Source organism: Dreissena polymorpha, chromosome 3, assembly GCF_020536995.1.
Source record: "Dreissena polymorpha isolate Duluth1 chromosome 3, UMN_Dpol_1.0, whole genome shotgun sequence".
NCBI lineage: Eukaryota > Metazoa > Mollusca > Bivalvia > Myida > Dreissenidae > Dreissena > Dreissena polymorpha.
In genome coordinates this window covers 83,349,331-83,362,545 of record NC_068357.1, presented here as the reverse complement: position 1 = coordinate 83,362,545, position 13,215 = coordinate 83,349,331, and the positions used below count along the sequence as shown (strand labels likewise).

The window sequence follows — 13,215 nt, the reverse complement described above, 5'->3', positions numbered from 1 at the left end:
AATTTTCCCAGATACCGGCTAGTATACATGTTCTTACTAGGTGTCTTTTTTTAAATTACATTTGTGCTCAAAAGCTTTCAAACAAACACAATTACATAATTTTTATGTAATTTAACCTATTTTATATTTAAGGTTTAATTACTTTGAAAGCCTCAGGCTTATTGAAACGCCGTCGAGTCTGTTTCCTGGCCCTAGAACCAGTACTTGGTGACTTTGGGGGAGATCGAAAGAACGCTTCCACATTGAGGATTGAAACCGTGACCTTCAGGTCGCTAGGCAGACCCATTATTCATTACACCATGGCGACTTAAATAAAAAATTACATAATGTTTGTACAAACCAAATAGTTTTGGCAAAATAAATGTTATTAATAACTATCAGAGCTGTTTCCTTTAGAACGTGTTGATTTAGTAGTTAAGTACATGTCTTGGATCAGTTCAAGTCGAGTTGCATTAAGCCCTGTTTTCCCAGATCTTGGTCACCTGATGAGTCCCTTATCAGTAAGTGCCACATAACTGTTGTTCATGTCTGGTTATCACTAAGGCTGAGAGGTGAGTTGTGATCAGGACATTGCCGTGCCTTCTGTTTTAGTTCCCATGTCTGGCTGCGACCTTGCTGGGCCGCCTGGTTTTAGGACTCAAGTCTTGAAAAATAAGCTTGTAAAATAATTACTGATGTGTTACTGAAGTTTTTGACTATTTTTTGTCAACTTTTAGATACTTATCAGCTTCAAAATCCACTGAATATTGTGAGCTTAACTACTCACTTAATTGTTGATAGCATTTGCGTGCATCTACTCTATATATCTATGTATATACTACTGATATTGAAATAAAATGTTGCATATGTGTTTAAGTTCTTTATTACAAAAATTAACTGACTAAGACAAATAACTGTGCCCTGCTTTTTAGCAGGATTATGTCTCTATGTACAAGTAAGTCTGTTTAAGGTTTGAGTGCAAGTTGAAATTCAGGTTTAAATGTGCATGTAACTGCTACAGATATTCAATTGAAATTTAATGCAAATCTTTATGGATCATCAAAAGAGGCCACTGACCAAGGCCTCTTACTCTGTCATTTAAACAGTTGCTTATCATATCCTATCACTTTTACTAGCCTTTCAGCATAATTAAGTCCCCTTTTGTACTAAAAAAGTAAGTTAAAGTTTTGCGTGAAAGTTGACATTCATTTTAAACTTTGCACACAACAAATACATATGTCTGTAGGTACTGCAGATATTTAATTTAACTTTCACACATGTCTTTTGGATCATCATGTCAGGCCACTAACCAAGGCCCGTGACTCTGAGCTTCAATTCAGCCGAGATTTGCCCTTATTGTACTTTTTAACATTTCAGCTTAGCGCTTATGTGCTTGCTAACTCGCAGACCTAGCATAGTTTTGGGGCCAGTCGGATCAAATTCAAGGTCTCCATTACCAAAAATGTAAAACACGTGTGCGCATAATAAGTAATGATGGAGATATTGTTTTGAACTTTGTGTGTTGGTGGTTAACAGGCTGATCTAGTAAGGCATTGCATATGGCGTCAGTATGGTCACTGCAACTAAAATTCGAAAAAGTAACCTGGATAAAGGTATTATTTGTACATGTAGGTTGATTACATTTAGTTTTAGGCTGGGATTGAATTTGTGGCTGATTGTGTCAAGGTCATTGTTACTTAAAATAGAAAAATGGTTTCCACTCAAGAACTTGAGTTTGGATGGAGATATTGTGCTGTTATTGTGTGTGTAGGTAGCTTGCATGCTCACCGTCTTTAAATATTAATTAAATTCTTTGTTAATTATTTGTTAAATAGTTGAAATTCTAGTGTCTTGGCCTGGTCATGTTTCTTGTTTTAATATTATAAATTGTAAGCTTTAAGTTTACATAAACTTTATACCCACTACAGATATTCAACTCAAATATGTATTTTTAGACATTTTATCATGTGACTGACAGAAAACATAAATTATACAATCAAAGTGGAAGAACCCCGGGGGGTAACTTCCTATATACGGGTATATAGGGGTGTGCCGAAAATATGGGGTGTGTTTTTTTTACTAAAATTATAGATATGGGTATGGTTTTGAGCATCTAAGTATAGATATGGGTATTGAAATCAGAAATTTGCTTGTAAATAAATGCATATAGATTTGAAAGTATCAGTAACAAAATGGGTATGATAAATTTCATTCTTGTATGTAAATGGGTATCAAAAAGTAAATTTCAAATTTGAAATTTACAAATAAACATATAATAGCAAATTCAATAAGTATACTGTATTGATATGATAAAGATTAAAATTATTGTATGAAATGTTTCCACTTTATCAAATTCTAGTATTGAAATGGGTCCAGTTTATCAAAATTCTTGTATTGAAATGGGTCCACTTTCTCAATGGTATTGTATACAAATGGGTCTGCTTTTTCAACAATCTTATATCAAAATGGGTCTACTTTATCAGAGTTCTGGTATAAAAATGGGTCACATTTTGGAAGTCTCAGTGGGACACCCCTACCCTTAAATTTGGGAAGATACCCCCCGGGGAAGAACAGTAAAGTGCACTGTCTTGGGACAGCTTTTGTTCACAATGAAAATTTTTCGGCGTGCTGTATTAAGCCAGCTTTTCACCTGACCTGACCTTTGTAAGTGTCCAATAATATTCAAATAAAATTTCCCGCGGCTAGGTACGAATGAATACACTTCATTTATTCCATTGGCTGATTTGAGTATAACACTAAAACATTGGAAACATATCCGCGTCTTTGTAACACTGTGATACTGCATGAAACAATTTTATCTCAAATGAAAAGGCTCAATAGATAAAACAGTTTTACAATCAATTCTCGACATAAATACAGTTTGTGCGTACACCTTTTATTTTCAGAGAATTACCAGCGCAAAAGCGTTTATACTAAAGGCTATGTTCTCATATTTAGTACTTATTTCCATATTCATGTCAACATGTTAACATGTAAAAGTATAAAGAGCAGTGGAAGCCATGCCTCCCTTTAATGCATTGCATTTCAACCCGCGAGGTTTCGGGTCAATTAGCGGCCAGTGTGTGAAAGTCAGAGTTTATATACAGTTCATCACCGGAGTTCGCAGCCAGTAAAATAATCGTTATATAATAAAGACTCTATCCGTGAACTAGGTGACCTGGAATTTTCTTTAGAATAGAAATATGTTAAATGAAGATATTCAGCAATATAATTAAGATATGTCAATAATAGATTATTAATGTGTTTTCAACAATACAATGATAAATATTATTTTAGATTAATTTAACAATAATTATTCCACCATATTGACTATTGTATTAAGCATGAGCGCGATGATTCTCGAAACTGTTAATAATCGAATCATATAGCAATGTCCGACAAACCACTAAAACAGGTTTGTTCGAAGAACGCGCCTATAAATACGGAAACTTCTCATGTGGCCGGTTGACTCATATGTTTTAATTTCACTTCCATTCTTCTTTTGGTTTTCTGTTTTGTATCTAAAGGTTTATGACCAGCAATATGTAATAATGTAAAATAAGCCGCGAAAACTCAGCGTAACATCCCTTACTGCGTGTGATGCAGCTAAGAACTGCACAGAAAGACATTCGCTATCATTGATCTCATTCATTGAACTATCAACGCCGTTTATCTTTTTTAAAGATATTTCTTGTTAATTTTAAACATTGTGCAGCTTGTTCATATTTTACTTGTTCATGAACAGGAATCATAAAATTTTATGTGGAAAAGTTTGTGTGTGTTTTTCAATCAAGTAGTCTACAACTGAATGTATAGTGTATTGCCATTTGTTAGGACCAGACTGTTATTTCCTGTTTTAAGACAATTGTTAATTTTTTTATCAACAATAGTGACTAATCAGGTCATGTTTGTACATAATGCACAAAGCTCAGATTTCTTCCGGTTTCTCTGTCATAAAATTACTCATGCTTATATATAAGTTAGTACTTGACATTGCAACAAGGAACATATAGAATATCATTGCCCACATATGGATGCATTTTGTGTCAGGGAGGACAATTTCTGCTTTTATGGTATTTTTCTTTTAAAGGAAGTCTTTTCTTAGCAAAAATCCAGACGGGGCAGAAAGTGTCATTTCTGAATACGGCAGCCTGTGTATTCTGCACAGGCTTATATGGGACAACACTTCATGCACATGCATAAAGCCCCCTTTTGTAAGAGAAAGGCTCATTTGCATGTCAGCTTCTTGAAAGTAACAGTTTTTTAACCACTCTTTAAAGCTGCAGCATTTACTTTTGACTTGCTAGCGCAATATGATTACTTAGAAGACCTCTGTTAAACCTTCCCCACTTAGAAGCAAAGTGAAAATGGCTATGTGCAAACAGCATAAAACCAGAACAGCCTGCGAGTAAATTACAGTCTGTTCAGGTTTTATGCTGTTTGCTGTTCATCAGTATCTAAGGTTTGGAGATGAAGCCTTAAAAACTAAAATCTGGTATGAAAGGTCTTTAATCAAAAACAGTCAAACCTGAATTCAGCGGTCAGTCAAGGGAAATGATCAAAGTGACCGTTGTCCACAGGTGACCGTTGAATTCGGATCACAATTTTAAGAAGGTTGGCCAGTTGGTAGTATTACTACGTCGTTACCCCACCCAGTCGTTTGCATACAGTGTAAAACAAATGCTCATTGCATTAACAAAGCATAATAACAGCATTAACTTACGCGTGCATATTGAATAATAGAGAATAATATCTTTTAGATTGATTTTATTTCATAATGTTAAATTAAACAATGACTTTATCAACGCTGGTATAATTGTTTTCTCATGCATCTCATTCATTCAGTAAATAACGTCCGTAAAAGTCTAAAAAGCGGATTCGGTGTCATAAACCAATAGTACGGTGTAATTGTACCGTTCTAATTCAAAGAAATAGCGGTCATTTAATTTCGCGATAATTACTTTCAACAAGTCATAAACTCTGATAAATTTTCTTTAGAAGATACACCCACAATTATCCCCGGAAAAGAAACCTTCTCAACACCTTATAATTTGTTTACTCGCAGCGGGCCGCTTTTATAATATCATAGACAATTACCGCTTTCAGACGCTTTAAATGTTGCAAATCAGTCCATGTTTTGCCATTAAAGCTAATCACTAATCCTCTTATCGCCTTCTTATCAAAACACTCGCCAGCTTAATGTTGTTTTAACACTTAATCAGCGATACAGACCAATTGACTTTGTCACGCGCTAATGCGTTATGCATGCAGACGATAATTGCTATTAATAAACATTGTTATTGTTAATGTCACCTGTTTAAAGTGATATTATGGGCATCTAACAGTTTATAGCTGGCTATCGCAACCGTTGTTTATTTTTTGTATTTTCACTTCATATACAATTTACACTTATATTTGTTAATTCAGCATCAACATACTAAAACACTATCCCGGAGGGAGAAAAAAATGCATTTGAATATCAACCGTCTTTTCGTTAAACAACTGATCATGCATGTACGATGTGAACCTAAATTTAGTTTTAGTGCAGATTCGTTCATACGACACAAAGACACAATTTTGTTTTACGGATCATTTCGGCTTAGAGGAGTGGGTTAGTCATGTAAAATAACGAATATAAAATATATTTTTAATAAACAACTGGTAGCAAAATGAGTTGCAGACAATTGGTCTTTTAATGCAATTAAAATGAAAATTCAATTATAATGGTGAAACAATTTTACATACCGGTCATGGATGCACAAATTGTTTGTTTACTCGCAGCGGGCCGCTTTTATAGTATCTAAGACAATTACCGCTATCAGACGCTTTTACCGCAAAATAGACGGACACATGATGTGCTGTGTTTTTAATTTTAGCGACTCGAGACGACTCGAGACGACTGACGCGTGACCGTTGATTTCAGGTCAAACATGAATTTTGGAGTGGAATGTAGTGGCCGTTGGCCGTTATGGACAGGTTGCCGTTGAATTCAAGTGTAATATAGAGTGTTTTTCGTCGGGGGGATTCCAGACTGACCGTTGTCTGCAGGTGACCGGTAAATTCAGGTGGCCGTTAGGTCAGTTTCGACTGTATAACTTTCTAAGGGACTACACATGCATGAAAATACGTATCTAAGTGGTAAAGGTTAAATCAGGAGCATTTACTTTTGACTTGCTAGTGCAATTCGATCACTTGGAAGACTTCTGTTTTATCCTTATGAACCTCTTAAATGTTTTCAGTAGCAGCTTTAGTATCATAAACATTAATGCCGAAGCCTCAACATTTAAGAGGGCATAGAAATGCCTTATTTTTTTGTTCACATCGCTTCTAGGATTGTGTTTATGACTGCTGATGTGGAATGACAACGTCATGAAAATATTATTCTTATGTGTCATATGAAATAAGAATACAGATTACCAATGTAGTCATTATACGTGTGATTTTCATTAAGATAAATGAAGATTACTATATAATTGAAGTTCTATGTGGTATATGATAAAAAGTAATTTCACGCTTGTCAGTTATTTCAAGGGTATGTATTATTTTGTATCACACTTGAGACTCAGCTTCTCATGTAATACTGCATTACACAAGCTCGACTGGTTTTAACCGTGGAACAATTGATTACCGAAATATTCGCTTTTCAATTGGTATGAAGTATGTTGCTATTCTGCTCATAAACCCATTTATGCCCAGTGGACTCTCCCATCCTTCAAAATTGGATCAACTTATTTCCAAAATTAGGGGTGTCAAGTATATTTATTTCTGTATTTAGAATATTTCATAAAGAAATTCATTTAAGCAAACAGCGCAGACCCAGATGAGACGCCGCATTATGCGGCGTCTCATCTGGGTCTACGCTGTTTGCAATGTCCTTTTTTCAGGACGCTAGGCATAAATGAGTTAATTCTTTGCCATATTATTTCCAGAGCTGGTTGACTGTGACAAGGTTGATGAAGGATGCAACGGTGGGCTGCCATCCAATGCCTATAAAGAGATTGAACGCTTGGGTATGGTAGAATTCTGGAGACTGTTACAATTAGCTCTTTTAAATGTGTTACTTCTCGTTAGCCAGTTGTGATGCAAGCAGCTTTTTTTTGTTTTAATTAATCTTTGCATTGATGTACAAATCATACATTTTGTATGAGTGATTTGAGTAAGTACCCAGATGAATTGTACTCAGCAGTGTTCTGTGTTTATAAATAAAATTATGTGTCTGTGTTGATTTCACCTTGTGTATAAAATTTCTCATTCTCATTTTTACAGAATGGAAATATTTGTTCAGTGATTCATATTTTAAAATTATTTTTATACTCTATTGTTAGTAGTGATCCTAGCTGGTGTATGGTGATTTCAAATTTAGGCACACAATTTATGATCACTGCTTAAGTAAACACCATTCTCAAACCCAAGTGTATTGAAATTGACTGGTGTGTTTCCTGTGTATAACCAGTTCTTGGTATATTTGAGAAATATTTCTACTAAACCCAAGCAAATTTCTTCTGCATTTCTCAAGTGATAACGTTGAAACATGAAGTATGCCATCACCATGAGATGTCCATGAACAAGACTTGTTAATCATGCCAAGTGATTCACTCATGTCTGAGTGATTTGCCCATAAAGATAACTGACAAAGCATTGCAGGGGTATTTGTCATGTTTGTTACAAAGCTCTAGTTTCAACAATAGTCTTTGCAATGCAAACACCATATCTTTTCAATCAGTCTAGTGTTGTTGTTTTTTAGCTCACCTGATTGCTCAGGTGAGCTATTGTTACCGGTCTTTGTCTGTCGTCCGTCCGTCCGTTAACATTTGTTCGTAAACACTGTAGAGGCCACATTTGTTGTCCGATCTTCATGAAACTTGGTCAGAAGCTTCGTCCCAATGAAATCTCGGTCGAGTTCGAAACTGGGTTGTTCCGGGTCAAAAACTAGGTCACAAGGTAAAAAAAGTAAAGAAAAAACTTGTAAACACTGTAGAAGTCACATTTCATGCCCAATCTTTATGTAACTTTGTCAAAATGTTTGCCTTAATGATATGTTGGTTGAGTTCGAAAATGGTTCTGGTCAGTTGAATAACGTGGCTGCCGGGGGGGGGGGAGGCAGTTTTCCTTATTTGGCTATATAGGAACCTTGTAAACACTCTAGAAGTCACAATTTTTGCCAAATCATCATGAAAGTTGGTCAAAACATTGGTTTTATCGATATTTCGGACAAGTTCGAAAATGGTCCAGATTGGTGAAAAAACATGCGGGGCATTTTTCTCTATTTGTATTTAGTGAAAACATGTCAACACTCTAGAAGTCACATTTTTGGTCCAATTTTCATGAAATTTTGTCAGAAACTTTTGTATCCTAGATATGTGAGTTAAGTTTGAAAATGGTTCCGGTCCGTTGAAAAATATGGTAGCCTGGGGGACGGGGCAGTTTTCCTTATATTCATATAATAAAAAGGCTTGTTAAACAATCATGAATTAAGGTTATGTACATGTAACATGCGAGACAACTCTTCTAAATATTGCATTTAAGGTTACAGTAGTTACTCCCCTTTGATTATTAATGTTTTCATAATAAACAGTGTATATTTGTGTATCATTTACGTGTTAATTGTTATTCAAGGTTGGATGTTTTTATGCCCCCGGTTGGGTGGCATATAGCAGTTGAACTGTCCGTCACTCTGTGTCAGTATGTCACTATGTGTGTATGTCAGTCAGTCTGTCCGTCCGTCCGTCCGAAAACTTTAATGGCCATAACTTTTTCAATATTGAAGATAGCAACTTGATATTTGGCATGCATGTGCATCTTACGGAGCTGCACATTTTGAGTGGTGAAAGGTGAAGGTCAAGATCATCCTTCAAGGTCAAATGTCTAATATATGGCGTCTGTCTGTCCGTCCTAAAAATTTAACATTGGCCATAACTTTTTCACTATTAAAGATAGCAACTTGATATTTGGCATGCATGTGTATCTCATGGAGCTGAACATTTTGAGTGGTGTAAGGTGAAGGTGAAGGTCATCCTTCAAGGTAAAATGTAAAATATATGGCGTCTTTCGTCCGAAAACTTTAACATTGGCCATTACTTTTTCAATATTGAAGATAGAAACTTGATATTTGGCATGCATGGGCATTTCACAGAGCTGCACATTTTGAGTGGTGAAAGGTGATGGTCAAGGTAATCCTTCAAGGTCAAATGTCTAATATATGGCATCTGTCTGTACGTCCCAAAACTTTAACATTGGTCATAACTTTTTCAACATTGAAGATAGCAACTTGATATTTGGCTTGCATGTGTATCTCATGGAGCTGATTATATTGAGTGGTGAAAGGTGAAGGTCAAGGTCATCCTTCAAGGTAAAATGTCAAATATATGGCGTCTGTCCGTCCGAAAACTTTAACATTGGCCATAACTTTTTCAATATTGAAGATAGCAACTTGATATTTGGCATGCATGTGTATCTCACGGAGCTGCACATTTTCAGTGGTGAAAGGTGAAGGTCAAGGTCATCCTTCAAGGTAAAATGTCTAATATATGGCGTCTGTCCTTCTGAAAACTTTAACATTGGCCATAACTTTTTCAATATTGAAGATAGCAACTTGATATTTGTAATGCATGTGTATCTCATGGAGCTAACATTTTGAGTGGTGGAAGTTCAAGGACATCCTTCAAGGTAGGGGGCATTGTGTTTCTGACGAACACATCTCTTGTTTTTAGCTCACCTGATTGCTCAGGGAGCTTTTGTGACCGATCTTTGTCTGTCGGTCAGTCGTCCGTCCGTCCACATTTGTTCGTAAACACTCTAGAGGCCACATTTATTGTCCGATCTTCATGAAACTTGGTCAGAAGATTTGTCCCAATAATATCTCGATCATGTTCGAAACTGGGTCATGCTGGGTTAAAAACTAGGTCACTAGGTCAAAAAAAAAAGAAAAAGCTTGTAAACACTAGAAGTCACATTTAATGCCCAATCTTTATGTAACTTTGTCTAAATGTCTGTTTTAATGATATGTTGGTTGAGTTCAAAAGTGGTTCCGGTCCGTTGAAAAACATGGCCTCAAGTGGGCGGGGCAGTTTTCCTAATATGGCTATAGAGAAACCTTGTAAACACTCTAGAAGTCATGTTTCTTTGATATGAGAGTTGAGTTCGAAAATGGTTCTAGAAGTCACAATATTTGCCCAATCATCAAGAAAGTTGGTCAAAACATTGGTTTTATTGATATCTCGGACGAGTTCGAAAATGGTCCAGATCGGTGAAAAAACATAGCCGCCAGTGGGCGGGGCATTTTTCTCTATATGTTTATAGTGAAAACATGTGAACACTCTAGAAATTACATTTGTTGCCAAATTTTCATGAAATTTGGTCAGAACATTTGTTTCCCTGATACGAGAGTTAAGTTGGAAAATGGTTCCGGTCAGTTGAATAACATGGCTGCCAGGGGGGGGGGGTGGCAGTTTTTAACCAGGTTTTCCGAAGGAAAAAACTGGTAATTAGATTGGCGAATGCAGGCGGGCTGGCTGGCTGGCTGGCTGGCTGGCTGGCGGGCTGGCGGAACAAGCTTATCCGGGCCATAACTATGTCGTTCATTGTCATATTTTAAAATCATTTGGCACATTTGTTCACCATCATTGGACGGTGTGTCACGTGAAATAATTACGTCGATATCTCCAAGGTCAAGGTCACACTTTGAGTTCAAAGGTCAAAATTGGCAATAAATGAGCTTGTCTGGGCCATAACTATGTCATTCATTGTGAGATTTTACAATTATTTGGAACATTTGTTCACCATCATGGGACAGTGTGTCGCACGAAAGAATCACGTCAATATCTTCAATGTTAAGGTCACCACAACTTAAAATAGATTTATTTTGAAACAAACTTACAAAGGGGGTTAATTTTGTTTGTTCATTTCAAAAGTTCAGTTTGAGTTGTCTCCCTTAATCAGATTTTTTTTAACAATGAAAACCTGGTTTTGTGACAATTTTGTCCCTTGTCTTATATTTATATAGTAAAAAAAAGCTTGTGAACACTCTTTTAAGACACATTTTTTGCCCAATCATCATGAAACTTCGTGAAAAGATTGGTTTTATATATATCTCAGATGAGTTTGCAAATGGTCCCGATGGGTCAATAAACATGGCTGCCAGGGGGGTGGGGCAGTTTTCCTTATGTGACTACATGTATATAGAGAGAAACCTTGTGATCGAACACTATGGAAGTCACATATTTAGCCTAATCATCGTGAAACTTAGTCAATACATTGGTTTTATTGATTTCTTGGACAAGTTGGAAAATGGCTCAGATTGGTGAAACACACTTTTTAGCTCACCTGATTGCTCAGGTGAGGTTTTAGGATTGGTCTTTGTCCGCTCTCCGTCCGTCCACATTTGGTTTTTAAATACTCTAGCATTCACATTTCTCAAGCATTCTTTATCAAAGTTGCTGAAAGATCTCAGTCAAGTTTGATGATAGATCACCATTTCAAATCTAACAAAAACAAAAAAACTCCCTACGCCAGAGTTATGGTTCAATAATGATGAAACTTGACAAGGATGTTTGTCTGGTCAATATCTAGGTCAAGTTTTACATTAGGTAAAGATTGAATGAACCGACTCCTCTCAGGTGAGCAAACTAGGGCCATCTTGGCCCTCTTGTTTCAAACTACTATGTGCAGAACTTTAATTACTACCTTTTCATTTTCTACAAATTTTCTCTGCATGTTTTCAAATAGTGTGTGTGTACATTACTAAGTATACAAGCCTTAACTCTTTTCTGCTTAAAAGCAAAGTTAAAATGGCTATATACATCCAGCATACAACCAGAACAGCTTTCAAGGAAGTAGCAGGTTGTTTAAGTTTTATGCTGTTTGCTTCTCATGATTTTCTTAGGGTTGGAAATGAATCTAATGAAACTCTTAAATGAAAAGGTCTTTTATTTGATTTTATACAGGACAAGAAGAGTCTCCCTTAAATGAAAAATGCCATAAAAGCGGAAAGTGTTGTCCCTGATTAGCCTGTGTGGACTATCAGGAATGACACTTTTCACACATGCATTAACCACCCTTTTCTCGGAGCATGACTCTAAGACTCAAAGACTTGGAGTAACTGGTTGGTGTGTGACAGGTGGCCTTGAGACTGAGACAGATTACACAATGAAATGCAATACAAGTCTGTGGACTCTTGAATTAAATTATTTTGAATAACTGTTCATAATCCTATCCTGTTTTCATTTCGAATGAACTGATTAAACGGACACAGTATCTTCAAGATACAGATTGTTTGAAATTCATTTGCTTTTTCCACTTATTTTCTCTGCATAGTTTCCAATATGTTTAACTACTGCCCTAACTGGTTCTGTGTGTGACAGGCGGCCTGGAGACTGAGACAGACTACAAGTACAAAGGAGAGGACGAGAAGTGTCACTTCAACCGCTCTGACGTCAGCGTCTACATCAACGACTCTGTGGCCATCTCCTCTGATGAACATGGTACATTGTTTTATATCTATTCATAATTAAGCCAGCATGTGCCTTGAGTGTCACCCCTGATTAGACTGTGCCGTATGCACAGGCTGATCAGGGACAACACTTTTCGTGTAAACTGGATTTTTGCTTTGATTTAAATGAAAAATATGATTAATGCGGAAAGTGTTGTCCCTGATAAGCCTGTGCAGACTCCACAGACTTATTTGGTTCTACAATTTTAAGCATATGCATTAAGCCCCCTTTACTCAGAGCACAACTTATTATATTGTCTTATATCTCTTCTATGCTTTGTTATATTGTTTGCACCTTGCTGCTGGTTTGAGATTCAGTCAGTTAATGTATGATTTAATTTCCACATGATTCTTAGGACTCTTAGACATATGTGTCTTGTTCTGAGAAAACTGGGCTTAATGCATGTGCGTAAAGTGTCATCCCAGATTAGCCTGTGCAGTCCGCACAGGCTTATTAGGGACGACACTTTCCGCTTTTATGTTTTTATACGCCCGTATAAAATACGGGACGTATTATGTGAAACCCCTTGGCGGCGGGCGGCGGGCGGCGGGCGGCGGGCGGCGGGCGGCGGGCGGAAGGCATCACTTTGTCCGGACTCTAATTCAAATTGTATTCATCCGATCTTCACCAAACTTGGTCAGCAGTTGCATCTAGTTGATATCTAGGCCAAGTTCGAATATGGGTCATGCCGGGTCAAAAACTAGGTCATAGGGTCAATAAGTGCATTTTCAAAGGGGCCACTTTGTCC

General features: G+C 36.7%; 1 protein-coding gene and 1 long non-coding RNA gene across 43 annotated transcripts in view; one reads left to right on the top strand and one right to left on the bottom strand.

Annotated features, from left to right (window-relative positions):
* The window catches only part of LOC127875025 (uncharacterized), a 305,966-nt gene that overhangs the window by 191,758 nt on the left and 100,993 nt on the right, over positions 1-13,215 (top strand). For 8 of the 42 annotated variants that reach the window (XM_052419814.1, XM_052419805.1, XM_052419804.1 and 5 more), the window contains one exon: positions 6,909-6,989. The exons of 29 other annotated variants lie outside the window; for them this stretch is intronic. In XM_052419814.1, coding sequence (XP_052275774.1) covers positions 6,909-6,989 — 81 coding nt within the window. Of the gene's footprint in view, positions 1-6,908; positions 6,990-12,338; positions 12,459-13,215 lie in introns of all 42 variants that reach the window. 5 more of the 42 variants (XM_052419807.1, XM_052419786.1, XM_052419796.1 and 2 more) reach the window with 2 other exon arrangements.
* Positions 1-13,215, bottom strand: part of LOC127875033 (uncharacterized) — a 252,157-nt gene that overhangs the window by 171,716 nt on the left and 67,226 nt on the right. The gene's annotated exons all lie outside the window — the stretch shown is intronic.